This window comes from Mustela erminea, chromosome 13, assembly GCF_009829155.1.
Source record: "Mustela erminea isolate mMusErm1 chromosome 13, mMusErm1.Pri, whole genome shotgun sequence".
NCBI classification, from domain to species: Eukaryota; Metazoa; Chordata; class Mammalia; order Carnivora; family Mustelidae; genus Mustela; species Mustela erminea.
The window spans coordinates 38,120,626-38,143,398 of NC_045626.1; the positions used below are offsets into that span (position 1 = coordinate 38,120,626).

Here is a 22,773-nt window from a genome sequence, read left to right on the forward strand (position 1 = left end):
TCTCCCACGCACGATGGGCAGATTTCTTGCTGAAGTCTATAGTTTAATTAGCAAGAACCCTATCACTTTCATGGCATTTGATATTCTTATCTGCCTCTTCCCCAGTCTTCCTCTCCAGTTACAGCTGCTGGACAGAAATGGGTATTTCAAGCAACATCCCACACAACTAGGGGAGCCATACATTTTCTCACCTCTCTCCAGAGCAGTTACTTCTGCTGGATAATTCAGTCCTTTGTTGTGTAGTGGGGAGTGGAATACATAGCGCAAATTCCTCTTACTGTCTCCACTGTAGCCAAACTTTTTTTTGCTCCAGTGACATGCTGGAATCTCTCCTTGGGATGGCTGACTCACCTGTGGGTATTTGTCTAGGTCTATGCTCTCCACAAGGTTTTTCATAACCTCAGTAAGAGGAATTGGTCCAGGTCTGCTGGCTTTGCTGTTTCCACAGCCCAGACCAAGGTCTGTTTGCTTATTACTGGTTGCATAGGTGGGTGACATTCCTTCTGGGTCTTCGGACATATATTCTAGATACTACAGTTCTCACAAAGGACTTCACTTCTTGTATGTATATCCAATTCATTTGTTCAAAAGAAGGAATAAAATGGAGGAACTTCTTACACTGCCATAATGTTGATGTCAGTTCTGGACATTGTTTTTAGACATACAGAATAGCTTCAATTTAATGATTCAATAAAGTTACTTTACTATTTGCTAGACTTCTAGCATTAATTCTTTTACAAAGTTAGTTTTTTTCTCCTCTTAACCTTTATTTACTAGACTGTGTAAATGAATACTCAGGAGGTAGCAGGATCTTCCCATCCCATTTCACCCACACTTCCAAGAAAAAAAAATATATAAAGTTACCTTTGATATATACAATTTAAACATCTTAAAATATATGGATGAAATTTGTTGAGATTTGGGCAAATAATTAAATATAAGAAACTCAAATTTTACAAACAAATGGATCAGACTAAAGCATCTCACTTATACTTTGTCTCATAACTGTATAACCATAGGTAACATTTGTAGGTTTCCATATACAGCTATTTCTATAATTATGTTTATAGTGAATTTTGAGGTATTTAAAATATGTGAATAGAAATGATGTCATAGACATTGCACTTTTTGATTATTGATAGTGATGAGATTATTGGAAAATTTCTAAAGAAAAATAATTGTTTTTTTAAAACAGAAAAACTTAACTATTCTACCATACATTGAAGAATTAGTAACCAAGCTGAGTCAGTGGTATATTTTTGTTGTAATATTGCATTTTTTTAGCTATAAATGTTACTAATTATTGGTAATCCTAACTCTAGAGGGGTCATTATTTCACATATGTCTTTCCTAATGAACCGTCAGAATTTCTGCTATGGTTGTTGCTATCCTAAATTTTTTGTTCACTGTGGTATTAAAATTTTGTGGGGGTGTGTGTTTAATATCCTAAATTCAGAGAAATTTGACACACGATATTAATTAGTTTCAGGTGTACAACATAGTGATTCAGTAACTGTTGTGTTCACCATAATTGTAGCTACCGTCTGTCACAATACTCAAATTTTTAAAATAATTGAAAACAAAACAAACACAGAAGAAATTCCAAATGAATAAAATGCCAGGCTGAATTTCATTTCCCTTGACAGAAATGATTTTACCATTGAGCATATATAACAAAAAGCAATTCCTATTAAATCTTTATTTGTATAGTAGGCATTTACTTTGTAGTAAATATGTCTTATATAATTATCTCAAAACATTAAAATGATTTAGAATACTTTCCGTTTGGAATATCCAAGTTGAAATTATCTTTACATGAGGGTTATAGGGAAGATGGTAGAATTAAGAGGACGCTAAACCCACTCTGTCCCACCAATGCAACTAGATAACACTCACATCAATGTAAATAACCTAAAAAATGACCCCATGACTGGTATAACAAACTGCACAACTAGATGTAGAGAAGAGGCCACATTGAAGACATTAGAAAAGGTAGAGATGTGGTGGAGAGCACAACCCTCTAGGTGTAGCCAACAGAGGGGGGGCAAGAACCTCAAGTGTTGAGAAGGGTGAGAAACAGCTCATCATACTGGGAAGCCTGCACAGAGAAGACAAATTCCCATAGCATTTTGCTTTAAAAAGTAGAAGGACCAAATTTCATGAGTTCTTACAGCTGGCAGGATTTGAAGCCTGGCACTCTAAAAGTCACTGGGCTTAGCTCAGAGAGATTAGAGGGTACAAAGAAGCTGAGTCCTTGCCCTTTAAGAGCTGGCACAACAAAGAGACTGAGGAGATACAGCTTAGAAGCGCAGTTTGAAAAAAAAAAAAAAATCTGAGGCACAGTAGAAGGAGAGGTAGTTAATAATCTCACAGGTCCCTGAGGGACGTTTCTAGGAACAAGTGAGCTGGCAGGCACCATTTCCCTTCCTTGCTCTCCAGCATAATCACAGTCACCCGCAGGCACCAGTGATGCACAGACATTCACTACCTAAATTGCTTACACTGTGCCGCATCCTCTCTAGCTGTTCCTGACTCAATCCTGGCCTCGCAGGCCTGTCCCCCAGAAGACCACAGCAAACCTGGCCAACATTGCCTCTCCCAACCTCCTGCAAAGGTCATAGGCACCTTGTTAAAACTGCACCCCCTGCCTATGTTTTGCAGAACAGCCACAGCCAACCCAGTCTCAGCAGTGGTTCTATGGGAGAAGACAGGTGCCACCTTGTTAAAAGTGTGTGCCTCTCCCATTACTTTCAAGAACAAGAGACATAGCTGACTTTCCTAACACATGGGAATAGACACAGAGTTAGGAAAAAAGACAAAGGAATATGCCCCAAATGAACAGGACAGAATCATACCAAGAGACCTAAGTAAATATGAGAAAATTAATATACCTGATTAGAGAATTTAGGGTAGTGATCAAAAAGGTGCTCTCTGTACTTGAGAAGAGAGTGGATAACATCAATGAGAACACAATAAATAAAATTAATATACATAATTGAATAAATAGCATCTAGAGGAAGCAGAAGAATGAATACCTGGGAAGCAGTAATGGAGAGTCATCAAGCTCAGCAAGTGAGAGAAAAAATGGTTATGCAAAATGAGAATAGACTTAGAGAACTCAGTGACTCCATCAAGCATAGTACTCTTCATATTACAGGTTTCCCCAAAGTAGAATGAGAAAAGGGGACAGAAAATGTATTTGAAGAAATAATAGCTGAGAACTTCCCTAATGTGAGAAAGGAAACAGATCCCCCAACAAAATCAACCCAATGAAGTTGCAAATGGCAAGATTTCATTCTTTTTATGGATGGATAATATTCTATTGTATATCTTCTTTATCCATTCATCAGTAATGGGCACTTGGGCTGCTTCCATACCTTGGTAGTTGCAAATACAACTATAAACATACTGTGTAGGTATCACTTTGAAACAGTGTTCTTTATTCTTTGGGTAAACACCTAGTAGTATGATTGCTAGATCATAAGTTGTATTTTTAACTTTTTAAGGGTCCTCCATACTGTTTTTCACAGTGGCTGTACAGTGTGCCTTCCCACTAACAGTGCAAGAAGCTTCCTTATTTCCATATCCTTGCCAACAGCTATTGTATCTGGTGGTGTTGATTTTAGCCATTCTGACAGGTGTCAGGTGCTATCTCATTGTAATTTTGATTTGCATAGGAAACAGTGGCTTTGAATAATGCATTGGATTTAATGTGTTATTCAATGGATTTAAGATGGATTTAAGAGTATATTCAGAACACTCTATCCTAGAACTGCAGAACACATATGCTTTTCAAGTGCACATGGAACAGTTCTCCGGAGTAGTAGATCACATACTAGGCCACAAAAGAAGTTTCAATAAAATGAAGATTGAAGTCATACTGTGCATCTTTTTTGACCACAAGATTGTAAAACTAGACATTAATCACCAGAAAAAAATCTAGGAAGACCACCAATTCATGTAGGTTGAGTAACATGCTACCTAAAAATGAATGGGTCAACCAAGAAATGAAAGAAGAAATTATTACATGGAGACAAAAAAAATGAAAACACTTTATTATTAAATCTTTGAGATGTAGCTAAGTATTTCTGACAGGGGGGCATTTCTAGCAATACAGGCCTACCTTAAGAAGGAAGAATAATCTCAGACAACCTAACCTTACACCAAAAGTAACTACAAAAAGACCAAACTTAATACCAGCAGAAGGAAGCAAATAATAAAGATAAGTAAGTGATATGGAAACTAGAAAAGCAGTACAGCTGATCAAAAAACAAAAAACAAAAAAAACCCAAGCTGGTTCTTTGAAAAGATCAACAAAATTGATAAGCCTCTAGGCAGCCTCATAAATTTAAAAAGTGGTCTCAAAATCACAAATGAAAGAGGAGAAATAACCAACACCATAGAAATACAAACATTATATAAGAAAATTATGAAAAATCATGCCAATAATTTAGACAATCTAGAAGAAATGGATACATTTCTATAAACATATAAACTTATGGAGGAAGAAATGGAAAATTTGAACAGGCCAATTATTATCAATAGAATTGAACCAGTAGTGAAAAAACTCCCAGCCAATGAAAGTCCAAGACCAATGGGCTTCACAGGTAAATTGTGCCAGTCATTTAAAGACACTTTAATGCCTAGTCTTCTCAGGCTATTACCAAAAGAGAAAAAAGAAAAAAACCTTCCAAATTAATTCAACGAAGGTAGCATTATTAGGATACCAAAACCAGATAAAGACATTACAAAAAGAGACCACCAAGCCAGTATCTCTGATGAAGAAAGAGGCAAAAATCTTCAACCACATATTAGCAACTGAAATCCAACAATATATTAAAAAATCATTCACCACCATCAAGTAAGATTCTTCAGATACAAAGCTGTTTCAATATTTGCGATTCAATCAACATGACATATCAATAAGAAAAATGATAAAAACCTTATGTTCATTTCCATAGATGCAGAAAAAGCATTTGACAAAGTACATCCATTTAGGATAAAAACACTTAACAAGGTAAGTTTAGAGAGACCACACCTCAATCATAAAGGCTATAAATGAAAAATCCTCAGTTAACATTATACTTAATGCTGAAAAACGGAATCCTAGCCATAGCAATCAAACAAAAAGAAAGAAAAGGCATCTAACCTGGTGAGAAAAAAGTAAAACTTTCACTGTTAATAGATGTCACAATATAGTATATAGAAAATGCTAAAGGTTCTACAAAAAATCTGCTAGAAGTGATAACTGAATTCAGTAAATTCATAGGATACAAAAATCAATGTACAGAAATATGTTGCCTTTCTATAATAAAGCACTGGAAAGAGAAATTAAGAGAACAATGCATTTACAATTGCACCAAAATTAATAAAATACCTTAGGAATAAACTTCACCAAGGAGGTGAAAGACCTGTACTCTAAAACTATAAAACATTGATGAAAGAAATTGAAGACAACACAAATGGAAAGACATTCCATGCTCATGGATTAGAAAAACAAATATTGTTAAATGTGCTACCTAAAACAATCTGCAGAGTCAATGCAATCCTCATCAAAAAACCTATAGCCATTTTCACAGACCTAACTGTACAGAAATAACTAACATTTATTTGGAAACACAAGATCCCAAAAGCCAAAGCAATCTTGAAAAAGAAAAACAGAATTGGAGGCATCACAGTTCCAGACTTCAAGTTATATTACAAAGCTATAGTAATCAAAATAGTAGGTACTGGCACAAAAATAGACACGTAAATCAATGGAACCAGGTAGAAAACCCAGAAGTAAACTTGCAGTTATATGGTCAGTTACTCTTCAACAAAGGAGGCAAGAATATACAATGGGAAAATTCTCTTCTACAAAGGGTATTGGGAAAACTGGATGGCAACATGAAAAAGAATGAAACTGGACCACAGACTTACACTATATACAAAAATAAACTCAAATGAATTAAAGACATAAATGTGAGACCTGAAACCATAAAAGCCTAGAAGAGAGCACAGGCAGTAATTTCACTGACATTGGCCATAACGATGTTTATCTAGATAAGTCTCCTGAGCCAAGGGAAAGAAAGACAAACCAGGAAACAGACTTTTAAGTATAGAGAACAAACTGATGGTTACCAGAGGAGAGGTGGGTGGAGGGTTGGGTGAAGTAGGCGAAGGGGATTCAAGAATACATTTATCTTGATGAGCCTGAGTGATGTGTAGAAAACTGAGTCATTGTATTGTACACCTGAAATTAATATAACACTGTATGTTAACTCCACTGGAATTAAAATCTAGAGAACCTGGAATTAAAATCTAGAGCCACCTGGGGGGCTCAGTGGGTTAAAGCCTCTGCCTTTGGCTCAGGTCATGATCCCAGGGTCCTGGGATCAAGCCCCACATCGGGCTCTCTACTCAGCAGGGAGCCTGCTTCCCCCTCTCTCTCTGTCTGCTTCTCTGCCTACTTGTGATCTGTCAAATAAATAAATTAAGAAAAAAATCTAGAGAACCTAATTTTAAAAGAACGCATGAATATGATGGCTAATTTTAAGTGTCAGCTTCACTGGTCGTAGGGTACCCAGACATTCAGCCTAGCATTATTCTGGATTTGTCTGAATGACATAAACTTTTGAATTGGTAGACTCAGTAAAGGAGGAGGTTCTAATATGGGTGGGCGTCCTCCAATGAAATTGAGACCTGACCAGAGCAAAAAAAAAGCTAAGTCAGAGAGGAATCCATCTGCTTGTTTGAGCTGGATAGTGGTCACATCTTGCTTTTGGACTTGAACTGAAAAACCAGCAATTTGGGGGTCTTGAGCCTACAAACTTTCACACTAGAATTTACACAGTCACTTATCCTAGTTCTCAGGCCTTGGGACTTTGACTGAAACTACCCCGCAGCTTCCTTAATATCTAGCCTGTCAAGTGTAGATCTTGGGACTTCCCCGCCTCCATAATAATGTGAGCTAATTCCTTATATATTATACACATGTATCTTGTACACTGTTGGTTTGGTTTCTTTGGAGAACCTTGACTAATACAATGAGTTACATCAACTTGAATAAATCCTTAGTCTTTAACCTAAATCCATGAATCCTCTATTTTTACTGAGAAGTTAAGGCAAGGGTAGGATTCCAGTTAAGAATCAGCTCTCACAGGGTGCCTGGGTTACTCAGTGGGTTAAACCTCTGCCTTCGGCTCAGGTCATGATCCCAGGGTCCTGGGATTGAGCCCTGCATTGGGCTCTCTGCTCACCAGGGAGCCTGCTCCCCTGCTCCCCCCCTCCCCCCCACCCCCTCTGCCTGCTACTCTGCCTACTTGTGATCTCTCTCTCTCTGTGTCAAATAAATCAGCTTTCACATTCATTGAACCATTTAACATGCATAATTTCATTTCCCCTGCTCCAACAATCTGGCAAATGGACAAAAGTAGTAGCAGTATTCACATTTTACTTGTGAATCTCAGAGGATACATGATTTGCCCAGATTTACAGTTCACATATCTAGAGAGTTTACATATTAAGACTTGAACCCAGATTTTTCACATACTAGTTTTATTATAACTATATTTGTATAAAATGAGATTTCATCATTTGAAGATGAAACCTGTGTCCAAGTCCAAATTCTTTAGTAGAGTTTTACTATTTATTTGGGTTACTAGTACTTTATCATAGGTACAGTTTCCATTTAATTTACCTCCTTAAAATGTCTTCAAATATTTCTGAAAATAGATTGAATACACATAAACAGATACATTTTACAGCTGATGTTTTAAAATTTTAGCTTATTGGGGTTTCCTGTTAATTTTAAAATAAGATAAAAAGTATACAAAAGAATAAAACATATCTAGTTTTTCCTGAGGACCTTCTGGAGATTTTTCTCATCTTTCCCCTTGTTTACTAAACTTCCAACTAGTCCTTGGAAAAAGATGAAAGTTAAGGGGCACCAGCTGTGCTGGTTAAGTATCCCACTCAGATCATGATTTCAGGGTTGTGGGATAGAGCCCTATGTGGGACTCCCTGCTCAGCATGGACCCTGCTGGAGACCCACCCCCCACCCAAGCCCCTAAGCCCTCCCCCTCATGCTCTCACTAAATGGGGAAATACATACATACAATACGTACATACATAACACACACACTTTTAAAATAAGAAAAGGTAAAATTTTAATCATGGGGTTATGGTAGAGGCAGAACCCAATAATCTAAGCAATTTAGATATTTTTGGCCTCAGCTCTGAAAAATAATAAATGGATGTTCTGGGCTTATTATTTGGGGGGGGGGACATTACTTCCTGTTACTTGAAAAAAGTAGACATGTATGAAAATGCAAAAACTCAAGTAGTATTGTAATTCATTTTACCCTCATGTAGTATATTTGATTCATCTGAGTTAAGAAAACAACTCCTCTTCTACTACAGTGTTTGTGTCCTTTCCCACAAGCCCAAACTAGGCACAAAACAGGCATGCTGAGTTGTTTCCCTCATAAATTTCCAAGACACTGCTGGAGAGTGACTGACACTGCCAGGTCTTGCTACAGTTTATCAGAGTTAGGTCTCTAGAAAATGTTGAATTTGAAACTCAAGTGGAAGGGCCACACAATGAAAAAACTAAGGCTGTTTACAGAGCGGAGTGCCCTCAGTTAGTAAATCTAATCTAGAGGAAAGATTGGCCTTCTTAATGGGGGAAACAATGGAGTCTTTTCAAATCGTGTAGAAAAGCTCTTCAATTGCAATTTTACTTTTGTTTTGTTTAACAAGGCACATTAAGTGAGAAAAATGAAATAAATCAAATGGATTAAGACAATGAAAAGAAGATTAAATACAGCAAAAACTCACTAAAAGAAAAATTTAATAAATGAATTTTTAAAAGCAGATCTAAAAGGCATTTTGAAATAAGTCAGCTAGATTTGTTTCAGGACAGTCATGTATGCTTTTTTGTATTGTATGGGTTATCAACAATTACAGTGTAAATAATCAAAATTGCTTTCAAATCAACATGGAAGTATATTATGGAAGATTTAATTCAACCTGTAATTCCTTGTCAGTGCTTGATCCTTAGTTTTGGTAGAAAGTAGACTTATAATTTGGGGGAGGGCAGGGGTAAGTCATATACTCCTCTCTTCTCCCTTGCATAATGCCTTAAACAGCTACTTGACAGTGATAAATATCTTGCTTTTTGTGTTTTCTTAGTTGTCTGTAGAATATGTATCTCAGCAATTTGGTACATACTTCATGGATAAATACCCTGTTCCTTGGTAACCTAATGTTGATTAATCAGTGTTTATTAAGTAGAAAGGGATAAATTTGATGAGGTCAAGAGGAGTTAAGTACTTGACAGCACAATCTGTTAGGCTTATATTAGACCTGAATGGGTTGAAAATGGCTTGAGTTTGACAAAGACTTTAGAAGAGTCAAACAGTTCTCACTGAACTGTGGCATCTGACATTCTCTACTAATCAAAGTGGTAAACCCCCTGAAGATGGAGTGATCCAGACCTTATATTAACACATATCTTGTGTTGTAATCCAGTATTTGTTAAAGGACAGATTCTTAGGTAGATGCATAAATTAAAAATGGTTTCATTTTGATAGAAAAGACCCATACAAAACACAATCTTGCAGCAAAGTATTTAGAGGAAATGTATGTGTGTGTACACACACTCACACATATAATAAGTAAAAAATAGGCTTTAAGGCAAAAGCTTTAAATTTCTTACCTAATAATGCAGGGAACAGTTCATAGTCACAATTGTCTAGAAACTATATGCTCCAACAACATAACCTTAAAATTAATAAAAAGTTAACAAAATTGCAGGAAGAAATGGGCATATCTATAGACTTTTAAAACACTTCTTTCAGAGACTGATAGAAATGAAAATCACTTAGAATTGAAAATACAACAAAAATTTAATCTGGCTATATCTAGAACCTGCCCAACACACATTCTTTCATATTGACTAAGCAAATGGTAACAAAGGATTATTAATATACTGATAGCATTGTATTTAGAAATATTCATAATGAAGATGAAAGCACTACACATTAAATTTGTGGGATGGAACTAAAGTGGCATTTTGGTACACACATTAGACAAAGAAAGTTAATGAGCTGTTCATTTAATCCAAGAAGTTAGAAACAGAACAGAGAAAATAAATGGAGAAATTAAACAGAAAATAAAGAAGCAATAGAGATGACCAATAAAAGCAAAATCTTTGAAAGGACTTAAAGCAAGATTAGCCAAGAAAGTAAGTATAAAATCATCAGAAAGAAAGAACAAAAGATTTTAAATATTAAAATAATACCTTTATGCTAGTATATTTGAAAATTTAGTTAGCTGGTTTTACAAAAATGTAATTGGCAAATACTGACTCAAAGATATTCCCCACAAATTTACAATGATTAATACATTGAATCAGTATTGTAAAAACCTAGGAATTAAAAAAATATATAACCAGATAGTTGAACAGATGAGTTTTACCAAAACCTTAAGGATGAAATACTCATTTTAGACAAACAGATTGAAAAGAGGGAAAAGAAATGGAAAGCAGCCCAGCACATTTTGTGGTACCATTATAATCCTATCATCAAAAGCAGTATTAAAAGGGCAAGTTCTATTATGATCACTTGTAACTGCAACTGTATGTTGAATTTAGTCATGTATATCTACTATTAGCCAAGCACTGCCCTGGATGCTTTGTAGGTATTAGCCAATTTAGCCAAGCTGCTAAAGAATAATAGTTAATTTTTTTCACCCTTTGTCAGAAAAGTATGAATTATCAATAAAATCCTTCTGTTAAACATATGATCAAAACATAAAATGAAAGTGTGCAACCAAAGTAAGTTTCTAAGTGGCTCCTGTATTAGTCAAGCAGGGAAAGTGACTTCACTTACTGTAAGATAATGAGTTTATTAAATGGTGTTTGGTTGCAGCAATTGAAGAACTGTTTCTAAAGAAACTTGCTTGACTAGTAGCATTATGGCAAAAACACTGCTTAAAGGGCTGAAATTAAGATATTGGGGATAATAATCAATTAAAAACCAAGGCAACTGATTAAAAGTGGTTTTCTTTGTCTCTGTATAAGTGGAGATGTTACTAATACTGCTAGGGGTTTGTTTTGTTTTTTTTTTTTAAATAATCAGTGATGAGTTTGAAGTGACAAAAGACTGTGTTTATGAATAGTATATGATTAACTATATAAGTAATTAACTTGCAATGCATTGACAAGTCATTAGGTAAGTTTCTAGAAAATCCAGAAGGCTATAAATGTTTTACAAATGATGAATATACTCAATTTGGAAACATCTATACAATTCATAAAATCTCTATATTGATCCACATTAACAGATGGACATTTACAGTTGATTTTGATAACAGGAAATATGAACCTGAAACCCCAGTTAAGAAAAATGTTATTCCCCTCCAAAAAATTTCATTCTTAGTAGTAGACCTGTAATACATATTTTGTAATATATTTATCAATTGCTGAATTTTGAGTTTTGTCCACCGAAGTTTTATGAAATCTTGTAACAGCAATTTTAACTTAGGTGAAGTGATATATCATTGTGGCTTTGACTTGCATTTCCCTGATGATTATACAGGTAATTACCAGTATATTATCTTTGGAAAACTATCTATTTAGATCATCTGCCCATTTATTAATCAGACTTCTTTTTTTTGCTATTAAATTGTGTTATGCTTATATATGTTTTGGATGTTAACCCCTTATCAGATATATGATTTTCGAATATTTTCTCTAATTTGGTAGGCTTCTTTCATTTTATCAATGGTTTCCTTTGCTGTGCAGTGGTTTTTAATTTGATCTAGTCCCAGATGTTTATTTTTGCCTTTGTTGCTTTTGCTTTAATGTCAAATCCAAAATATCATAGCCAGATTGATGTCTTGGAGTTTACCATCTATTTTCTCTTCTAGGAGTTTATGGTTTCAGGTCTTAAAGTATTTGATCAACTTTGGGTAAATTTTTATGTATAGTTTTAGAGGTTCCGTTTCATTTCTTTGCCTATGGCTATCTGGTTTTCCCAGCACCGTTTATAAAAGAGAATATTCTTTCCCCATTGTGTATCCTGGCTCTTTTGTCCTAAATTAATTAACCACATACATCTAAGTATAGTACTGGGCTATCTCTGCCAATTGGTTTGTTTGTGTTTATGCCTATACCACACTATTTTGATTACTAAAGCTTTGGTAACATTTTTTGAAATCAGGGAGGGCGTTGCCTCCAGCTTTGGTCCTATTTCAAGATTACTTTCTCTATTTGAGGTCCTGTGTGGTTCCATACAAATTTTAGGATTGACAATTTTAGGTGTTCCTTCCCAGTTTGGAATGCATCTATGGAGAAGACTGTATGCTTTGTATCTGTTTTTGTTCTGATTGATTTGCAGATATTGAACCATTCTTGAATCCTTGGAATAAACCCACCTGATCATACTGTGTGATCCTATCAATATATTATTGAATTTGGCTTGCTCTGTTTTGTTAAGGATTTTTGTCTATATGTACATGAGGGATAGTAGCTTTTAATTATCTTTTCTTATTGTATCCTTCTCTAAATTTGGTATTTAAACATATAACTACGGAAAATCAAAACATAAAGACAGCAAGAAGAAAGGAACAGAGGATTTGCAAAAAGCCAGAAAACTATTGACAAAATGGCAAATAAGTACATGCCTGTGAACAATTACTTTAAATACAAATGCCTAAATTATCCAATCAAAAGACACAGAGGGACTGAATGGATAAAAAATTAGACCCATCTTGATACTCCCTACAAGAGACTAGCTATCAGACCTAAAGATACAGACAACCTGAAAAAGAAGGGATGGAAAAATATATTTCATGCTAATAAATGAAAGCAAAAACAAAGCTGGGTAGCAATACTTAGACAAATTAGACCTTAAAACAAAGACTCTAATAAGAAACAAAGAAGGGCATTACACAGTGATAAAGGGATTGATCCAATAAGATGCAATGATTGTAAATACCTATGTATCCAACATAGAAGCACCTAAATATTAAAAGCTAATATTAACAGACATAAAGGGAAAAATTAACAGTAATATGAAAATAGTAGGGAATTTTAACACCCTACTTGTATCAACAATACATGATCCAGACAATCATTTTTTAAAGTGGCTTTAAATGATATGTTAGACCAGATGTGCTTGACAGATATATATAATATTCTGTCTAAAAACAGATTCACATTGTTTTTCAAGCACATGGGACATTTTCCAGAATAGATCATATTAGGCCATGAAGTAGTCTCAATAAGTTTAAGAAGATTGAAATTGTACCAACCATCTTTTCTGACCACAACAGTATGAAACTGGAAATCAAGTAGGGGAAAAAAAAAAACTGTGGAAAAAAAAATATGGAAGCTAAACTATATGCTACTGAACAACCAATGTCTCAACAAGTAGAGGAAACTGAAAAATACCTTGAGACAATAAAAGTAGAAATTTTCTGAATGAATCAAAAACAGTGCTAAAAGACTATTGTAATCATACAGGCTTACCTAAAAAAAAAAAAAATTCAAATAAACAAACTTTGTGCATAAATAAATTAGAAAAAGAACAACAAAGCTCAAGGATAGTAGAGAGAAGAAAATAATTAAGATCAGAGCAGAAGTAAAAAGAATCTAGGAATAAATTTAATCAGGATGTTAAAGAACTGTACTCTGAAAACATTAAATACTGATGAAAGAAATTGAAGACAATACAAATGGCAAGGTATCCCATGCTCATAGAGTGGAAGAATTAGTGTTAAAACATCTGCACTATCCAAAGCAATCCATAGATTCAATGCAATCGCTATCAAAATACCAATAGCATTTTCCACAAAACTAGAACAAATGTACTAAGATCTATAGGAAACCACAAGACCTCAAATACCCAAAGCAATCTCGAGAAAGAACAACAAAGCCAGAGGTATCACAGTCCCAGATTTTAAGATATACCACAAAGCTGTAGTAATCAAAACGGAATGCTACTGACACAAAAACACATGTAAATCAATGGACCAGGATAGAGAAGCCAGGAATAAATCCATACTTATATGGTCAATTAATCCATGACAAAGGAGACAAAAATATACAGTGGGGGAAAGATAGTCCCTTTAATAAATGGTGCTAAGAAAACTAGATAGCTCCATTTTGTGCCAAAACCAAAAACCAAACAAACAAAATCAATCTCTCATACCATACAGAAAAATAAACTCAAAATGGGTTCAAGACCTAAATGTGAGACCTGAAACCATAAAACTCCTAGAAGAAAACATAGGCAATAATCTCTTTGACATTGGCCTCAGCAACATTTTTGGGGGGCAGGTCTCCTCAGGCAAGGAAAACAAAAGCAAAAAAACTATTGGGAATATACCAAAATAAAAGGCTTTTGTGAAGCAAAGGAAACTATCAAACAAATTGAAAAGGCAAACTACTGATTAGGAGAAGATATTTGCAAATATCCAAAGAGCAGTTAATCTCCAAAATATGTAAAGAACTCAACACCAAAACCCCCCCAAACAATCCCATTAAATAATAGGCAGAGGACCCAAATAGACATTTCTCCAAAAATGACATACAGATGGCCAGCAGATGCATGGGAAGATGCTCCATGGCAGGAATAATTTGGGAAATGCAAATAAAAACCACAAGGAGGTTATCACCTCACACCTGTCAATGTCTAGACTCAAAGTGACAAGAAATAACAAGTGTTGGTGAAGATATGTAGAAAAAGAAACCCTCGTGTACTGCTGGTGGGAATGTAATTTTATGTAGCCACTATGGAATATGGTATGCAGGTTCCCCAAAAAATCAAAAATAGAAATCCCATATGATCTAGCACTTCACTACTGGCTAACTACCCAAAGAAAATAGAAACACTCCTTTGAAAAGATATATGTACCTCTATGTTTATTGCAGCATTTTTAACAAATACAGAAGCAACCAAGTGTCCATCAGTAGATGAATGAGCTGTGTGTGTGTGTGTGTGTGTGTGTGTGTGTGTGTGCATGTAATGGCCTATTACTCAACCATTAAAAAAATGAGATATTGCCATTTGATACCATATGGATGGATCTCTAAAGAGTATTATGCTAAGTGAAATAAGTCAGAAAGTCAAACAACATATGATTTCACTTATTTGTGGAACCTAAAAAATGAAACAAATAAAAGCAGAAACAGACCCATAAATACAGAGAAAAAACTAATGGTAGCTAGGGGGATAGGGCATGGCAAAATGGTTGAAGGAAAGAAGATACAGGCTTCCAGTTATGGAATGACGGTCACAGGAACGAAAGGTACAGCTTACAGAATATAGTTCATGAATTTAAAATTGGTTTGTACAGTGGCAGGTGATAGCTATACTTTAGTGAAATGGCAACCTTCAGAATGGGAGAAGATAATTGCAAAGGCCCTGGCTGATAAACTGTTAGTATCTGGAATCTAAAGAATTTAATAAATTCAACACCCCTCAAAATAATCCAGTTAAAAAATGAGAAGACATGAGTAGACTTTTTCCCAAAGATTACATACAGATGGCCAACAGATGCATGAAAAGGTGCTTAACCTCACTCATTGTGAGGGAAACACAAAATTGTGATGAGCTACTACCTCACACCTGTCAGAATTGTTAAAATTTATACCACAGCAAACAACAGATGTTGGCAAGTATGCCAAGAAAGGGGAACCCTCTTACTCTGTTGGTTGGAATGCAAACTGGTGCAGCTGCTCTAGAAAACAGTATGGAGGTTCCTCGGAAACTTAAAAATAGCACTACTCTATGATCCAACACTGCTAGATATTTATCAAAGAATACAAGGATACTGATCCAAAGGGGCACATGTACCCCAATGTTTATAGCAGCATTATCAACAATAGTCAAATTATGGAAAGAGTCCAAATGCCCATTGGCTGATGAATGGATAAAGAAGAGGTGGTGTATATATATATATATATATATATATATACACACACACACACACACACACACACACACACATACATACACATACATACACACAATGGAATATTACTTCGCCATTAAAAACAATGAAATCTTGCCATTTGAATGATGTGGGTAGAGCTAGAGGGTATTATGCTAATAAGCAAAATAAGTCAAAGAAATACCATACAGTTTCACTCATTTGTGCAATTTGAGGAACAAGACAGATAAACATAGGGGAAAGAAAAAAAGACAAACCATAAAATAGACTCTTAACAATAGAGGACAAATGAGGGGTTGCTGGAGGGGAAGTGGGAGAGGATGAACTAAATGGGTGATGGGCTTTAAGGAGGGCACTTGTGATGAGCATTGGGTGTTACATGTATATAATGAATCAAATTCTTCTAATATTACACCAAATGTTAAGTAGAATTTTAATAAAAACTTGAAACAAAAGTAAGCTGGCATAGGAGTTGTTGAATCACAGTGTTGTACACCTGAAACAAATATAACATTGTATGTGAACTATATTTTGATTTAAGAAATACATCAAAAAATAAAGTGAATTATGGATATACATCTTCATTTAATTAGAATTTACTTATAACTTATAAATAAATAACTTATAACTCTTCCCCCAAACCTTTAAAAAAAAAAAATCAAAGATTGATTTTGGTGGAGCTTAATTTTTCTAACATTTTCTGTTACCATGAAATACCTCTTACTCAGATTTTCAGAATGACTATAAAGTCTGCATAATTATGGTATTTAAAACTAGTCAAGTTTTCTGATTTGCTTTAACACTTGATATTCAAATCATTTTCTCTTGAAACATCTATTGTGTCATTCTTTTTGCTTGTTTTATTAACTGGCCGCTCCTCCAGAACACACTTTTTAATGGCTTTGTTATTTGAGCAAATCTCCAAGAATATTTTCCTTGACTTCATTAAATTTAACATTTTCATAAAATTTGACATTTTACTTTACATTGATTGTTCAGGTTAAGCTAAGCCAGTCAGGTATGACATTGTCTGAATGAGGCAGATAAGAATCTTAGTAACAGGGGTGTCTGGGTAGCTCAGTCAGCTAAGAGTCTGCTTTCTGGTCAGGTCATGATCCTGGGGTCCTGGGATTGAGCCCTATGTGAGTCTTCCTGCTTAGCAGGAAGACTCCTCCCGCTTCCGCTTCCTCTCCTCCTCCCTGACCCTCTTCCTCTCTCTTGAACACACACTCTCAAATAGATAAATAAAATCTTTAAAAAAAAAATACTAGTAACAAACAAAAAAAAGAGCTGTTTGAGTAGTCACTAATTTTGTTCATTTTTGACTTAATTTTTTTGCTTCCCTACTCGACCTCTTAACTTTGAGTAATATTCAGCAAAAAGAATTCCTTATACTTTTAATTATACTTAATCCTGATCCTGTAGATCTAAAAGACTCCAAGATAATGGAAGTCAACTTTCTTCCAGAAAAATAACAAAGGTGTGAATGGCTTCTGTGTTACTGAGCTATCTAGAATTTGCCTGTGTTAATAATTAGAAAGAAAGTGAAAACTATATATTAGTTTGGAAGCCTTAATCTCTGAGCCAGAGGTAGAGAATAATCTGTGAACCATGGTGTTAGAACGAAATCACAATCTTTTTATCCCAAAAAGAACTTGAGCCCTAGCCTCACCCTTTCTTAATTCCACCTAAAGACATTAACCAGCCACTTGGCTTGTCAGCAAAAACATCATAAAATGTTATAACTTCTAATAAAATGATCAACTAGACATGACATATCTACATAATTGAGGAAAGTCCTTTCTACTTTGTTTTATAAAGATTTGTACTGGTCCTGGGATACTTGAATATAAAGGGTAAAAAATCCAAATTTAAAGTTGGTTCATCCATAAACCAGAACTCATTATGTCATGATATTTTCTTAATCCATTCAGAACTTTCCAAATGCACTAGTTGCTATTGATTTGCTTCCATGCTTTTTCATGAATTCCTGTCTACGCATGCAACATCCCCGTATCTCTCCCTTTCAGCTTGCTATATCAGCCTTGGGATTTTGTAAACAGCAGAATAAATGGAAACTAACTCCTGCTAGGAAATCAAGGCTTTAAGGCTGTGGCAGAAGTGGAAATAAGTCTCTCTCAAATGTCCAAGTTCTTGTGTTCTAGTCTTGTCTCTGTCCTAATTAGATTACAAGTGAAGCTGTTCCCATTTCCTGAGACGTGCCTCCTCGCTGGCAGGAGTCCCCTTCTCCCTTCGGGTACAGGGTGAAAGGGGTTGGGTCTTTACCTGTTTCCATCAGGCCTCAAGAAGGAGGAACAGGATAAAATAACATCCCTTTTTTCAGTTCAGGAATTGAATACTATTATATGAAAAGTTCTCTAAGAAAAATCTGTTTAAATCATTTCAAGTAAGAGAATTGCTACAATTCTTGAGCATGCCTTCAGTTAATGTCCCCAGTAATGTTTATTCAAGGATTTTAAATGTATTACTCATTGCAAATTTAATAGTTATGGTTCTTACCTTTCATTAAGTAGTTGCTATAACAATGAACACTTAAAACCTTTATAACACTTAAAAAAAAGCTTAATAATCCAAGAATTGATGGAAAGTATTTTAAAAATATTTAAGACATTTCTGTTAACTAAATTATTTTAAAGTAAAAATGTACAAAGAAATAAAAACTTACAATATGTTGTCAAAAAGCAGACCTATCTGATTTGGTTTAATTATATGTAATATAATTGGCTTAAATTATATGTAATAAACATTTGGACACCTGAATGTTTTAGGCAAATAAATACAGAAGCAGCTTTAACAATACCTAAAGCACTATCCCAGGTCTGGTTTCTTTACGGAATTGTTTGTACTGATCATTTACTTACTGCATCCTCCTAAAACTAACTGCTATCTAATATTTTTAAATACTAATTTTTACTAACTTAACACATTTTAAAATACTAACCAACATGATAGAAGAAAAGCAGTCCCCTGAAATAAAAAAATATGCAATTCACATCCTTACTATGCCACTTAAAAGCTGTTGAATTGCAACCATGTCATTGAACTCTTCTGTCCCAAATTTCCTTTGTTCTAAATGGAGGAGTTTGTAATCTGGAGTCATTAGCATCACAATCTAGGACGTTTCCACGTCTGAGTAGGTGGGACCTAAAATTATTTGTTAACCAAGGGTGCAAACATAAAGCATTTGCAAGTCCCAACATTTTACACTGCTGCAATAGCTGTAGAGTAGACTTAAAATCGAGTTTGCCAAAAAGCTCGTATTAGGAGTAGGTCTTCATGGTCTTTCCACAGAAAGAGGTGATCATCTGGACAAGGAGTCTGAGAAAACTCAGCCACTCATTTCATATCATGTTGCTCTTTGGTATTTCAGAGAGCTGATGTATTTGATTAAAGGTATCAGTAGCTTTCACAAAAGAGTAAGTGAATTAAGTCAACAATTTAATGGTCATGTTCAAAGTACCGGAACAAAGATTGTTCACGTTAATTTTGGGATTATTTTTTCTAGGACCGACGGATCTCAGCATGAAGAGGCAGTTGGCAACTAGCTCAGGATCCTCCAGCAGTTCAAGCTCCAGACCCCAGCTGAGTCCAACTGAAATCAATGCCGTGAGACAGCTCGTTGCAGGATACCGAGAATCAGCTGCATTTTTATTGCGTTCTGCAGATGAACTGGAAAATCTTATTTTACAACAGAACTGAGTCAAATGACGATCCTATTCACTGAGGTCTAAATTTGCAGTTTCCACTAATGACATTTTGATTTCCCAGCAGAGACGCTTCTGGTCTTACTGCACAGTCTTAAGAGAAATACTTCCATTATGCCACATTGTCCTTGATCCATAAAGTGATGTGTTAAGGTGCTTCAAAGGAACTCTGACCTCTGAAGTACTTGAGATACTGTAATGTGTCCAGCCTACTGCTTTATGTTTTAGTTTCTCAGCATAAATATCTGGGGCAAAAAAAAAAAAAAAAAAAAAAAAAAGCTGTATATTCTTAATTCAAGGATAAAACAAGAAGTTTGTGGTATAAAAAATAGTTCAAGATCCAACTGAAATATTAGTGGAATTTACTACTGACTTACTGGACAGAAAGCTACAGTATCTGGCAAAAAAAAAAGCCAAATTTCTTGTTGCTACAGGATATAACAACACTACAAAGGATCTTGTATTTTAAAAAAATATATATATGTAATTTTTATAAAAAGACAAAAACTTGTTTTTCATTCAAAATTGTCATTTTTACTTTGGTAACTTTTTCATAGGTCCTAAAAGAAAACTGTTTTGAGAAACTACTGTAAGTACCTTTTCCACATCCCTTTGCCTTCTCCTCTTTCCAAATCCTTTCTACAAAAAATAACAATGCTGGAAAACAAACCCTCGCTACGTTCTTGAAATCGTCACATCGGGAACCACTTCCACGAGAAGCCTGCGCGTCTACTCTCGCGCTCGTCATGCCTCTCAACATCGCAGTTTCGCAATAGAGGTTTTCATCACAGAATGTTTTAATATTAAAAAAGACATATCATTGGAAAAAAAAAAAATCACACCTTGGTTCCTTACAGCTGCTCACCGTGGATTGACGCTGCTGTGTTCCGGGCGCGCCTCCAGCAGCAGTTGGATGTAGATGGCTGAATGTTAAGAGGTTGCAAGTGACAATCTGAAAATTTGCACTTGTGTGTAGTTTTTCTTTCTCTCTTTCAGAAATAGTTTCCAAAAAGACCATTACCTCTCCTGATAGGATTTGTATAATTTGCAGTTCTAGGTAATGAATTACAGTGATGTAAAGAACTCTCAGTGGACGCAGCTGCAGCTTTTCCACGAACTTTCCCTTCCTCTCCCTCTCCCCCGACCGTTTGCCCTTTCTTATTTTATAGTGTTGGATACACATGAATGGTGTTTTCTTTGTGCACTGAGGCAAGCCTATTTTTTAAACATTTAGGGAGAAGTACATCAGTTTATGCTTCTTGTACAATTATCTTTCTGTTGTTCCGCTTTGGTTGGATTACAAATTCTTTGTGCATTCCTGAATTTGCCTTATTTTATGTAAAACTTATGTCATTCAGTTTTTGATAATGAGTTTAAGGCATCAGTGATATTTCTTATGTACTTGTTACATATAGTTTTTCAAGTAATGACTGTGATTGTGACCAAGTAATGTGCACTTTTTCTTGTAACTGTGGACATTGCTATGCTTTTTCTTCTAGTGTTTCTAGAATTACTGTTCCTGACAGTTACGTAAAACAAACAAAAAAACACAAAAAAAGAACTTTTGTGATACTGTTGGTGAATATAATGTGAAAAACTTATTGAAATATGAGTATTTTGGAAATACATAGATGCACAAACATCTTTTAAGGTGTGGATTTAGAGTTTGCTTATTTAAATGAAAATTCAAAAAAAAATCGAGGGCTGGTATAATTTTATCTGTTTTGTTTGGTTTAATAAACAGATTTCTGTGTAAAAATAATGATTGTGAAAACTTCCAAACTTTCTGAAGGATACTATGCTTTTACCAGTTGGCTTTGAAAATATGCAATGCCATTTTGTACCCAGCATTTAGTATAAGAAGGACAGTTAACCTTTTATCTGAGGATTATCCCAAGATCCCCTAGAGTCTCAACATTGTCTAATAAAGAATTTTTCCAAGACAGGGTAAGGGAAATTAGCAAACCAAGGATATTTGTTTGATTATTTAAATCTGAGTTAAGAATTCCTTTTACTCCTCATTTTTATATACGTAATTTGGGTCCTTTAGTCACTCCTGATTTAACATCTTAGGAGAAGCATTTCTCTGTTGGAAGTGCCTCTTTGCTGCTTAGATTTTTGCTGCAGTCATCTTTGAAGACTTGGACATGGTTGCCATTTCAAAAAGTAACCGGTTTGAGTTCAGCATATACATAAAAATCCTTAAGAGTGATAATGAAGCAAACAGAGTAGAAAAGGGAAGTTCCAGCAAAGTGCTCTTGTTTTCGTTACATTCCTACCTTCAACTAGAACTCCCAGGCCCTCCTACCAAGAACAAAATTCCCTCAAAGTTTCTGCTTTTTGAACTTTTATCGCAAAGAGAAAGGGTACTGGGACTCCCACTGTTTCCCTGGGAGAGCTTAGAGGCCACGAAGCCTCATAAGCTTTTGTTTCTCTTCTTGCTTTAGGACTTGTGCCTGAAAACACCAGGGTCCTCTTTTACACTGGAAGAATCCACGCCCCTTTATAAAGCATTTCGGAGAAACTAGGTGCAGGTTCGTATTCTCATTCTACTGAGGTGATAGGAAACAATCATAAACACAGAGATCAAACAGAAGTTCCTGCTACTTCTGCCAGTTGGCTTCCCATACAACAGCAGTGTCTTATCAGATGTGTGTGACTTTATCACACCTAATAAGAAAACATGACTTGACAGGACCACAGAGAATACAAACACAAGCAGTTACTGAATTTTCTTAAATTGTGTAGGTCAAGTAACAATTCTCAGTAGAAAGGACATTCAGCTACAATGATAGCCACGAATTACTGATTATTGATTCAGGGAGAGCCATTTTATTTCCTTTTCACAATAACTGTGGGCAATGAGGACAGTCACAGTCCCTTTTACAAAGGAAATCAAGAAGCTGAAATCACTTGCCAGGAGCCCGGGACAAAGGCTGTAGCCACCCTTTGAACCCAGGCACATCTGATGCCTGAGCTCCCCTCCTGGTCCCTGCAGTCTGCTGCCTCCCAGATACTTAATAATGGTCTTCTACCCTGTGACTCAGAACCAGATCTTTATAGTAAAGTTGAGCAGTTTTGCACGGTAGATAATAGCTATTGAAAATGC

At 35.3% G+C, this 22,773-nt stretch overlaps 1 protein-coding gene across 10 annotated transcripts in view; it reads left to right on the forward strand.

The window, feature by feature from the left end:
• Positions 1–21,204, forward strand: part of NOL4 (nucleolar protein 4) — a 402,656-nt gene extending 381,452 nt beyond the window's left edge. For 6 of the 10 annotated variants that reach the window (XM_032310895.1, XM_032310896.1, XM_032310897.1 and 3 more), the window contains one exon: positions 19,466–19,659. In XM_032310895.1, coding sequence (XP_032166786.1) covers positions 19,466–19,659 — 194 coding nt within the window. Of the gene's footprint in view, positions 1–19,465 lie in introns of all 10 variants that reach the window. The other 4 variants (XM_032310893.1, XM_032310899.1, XM_032310900.1 and 1 more) reach the window with 2 other exon arrangements.
• The last annotated feature ends 1,569 nt before the right edge of the window (positions 21,205–22,773 follow it).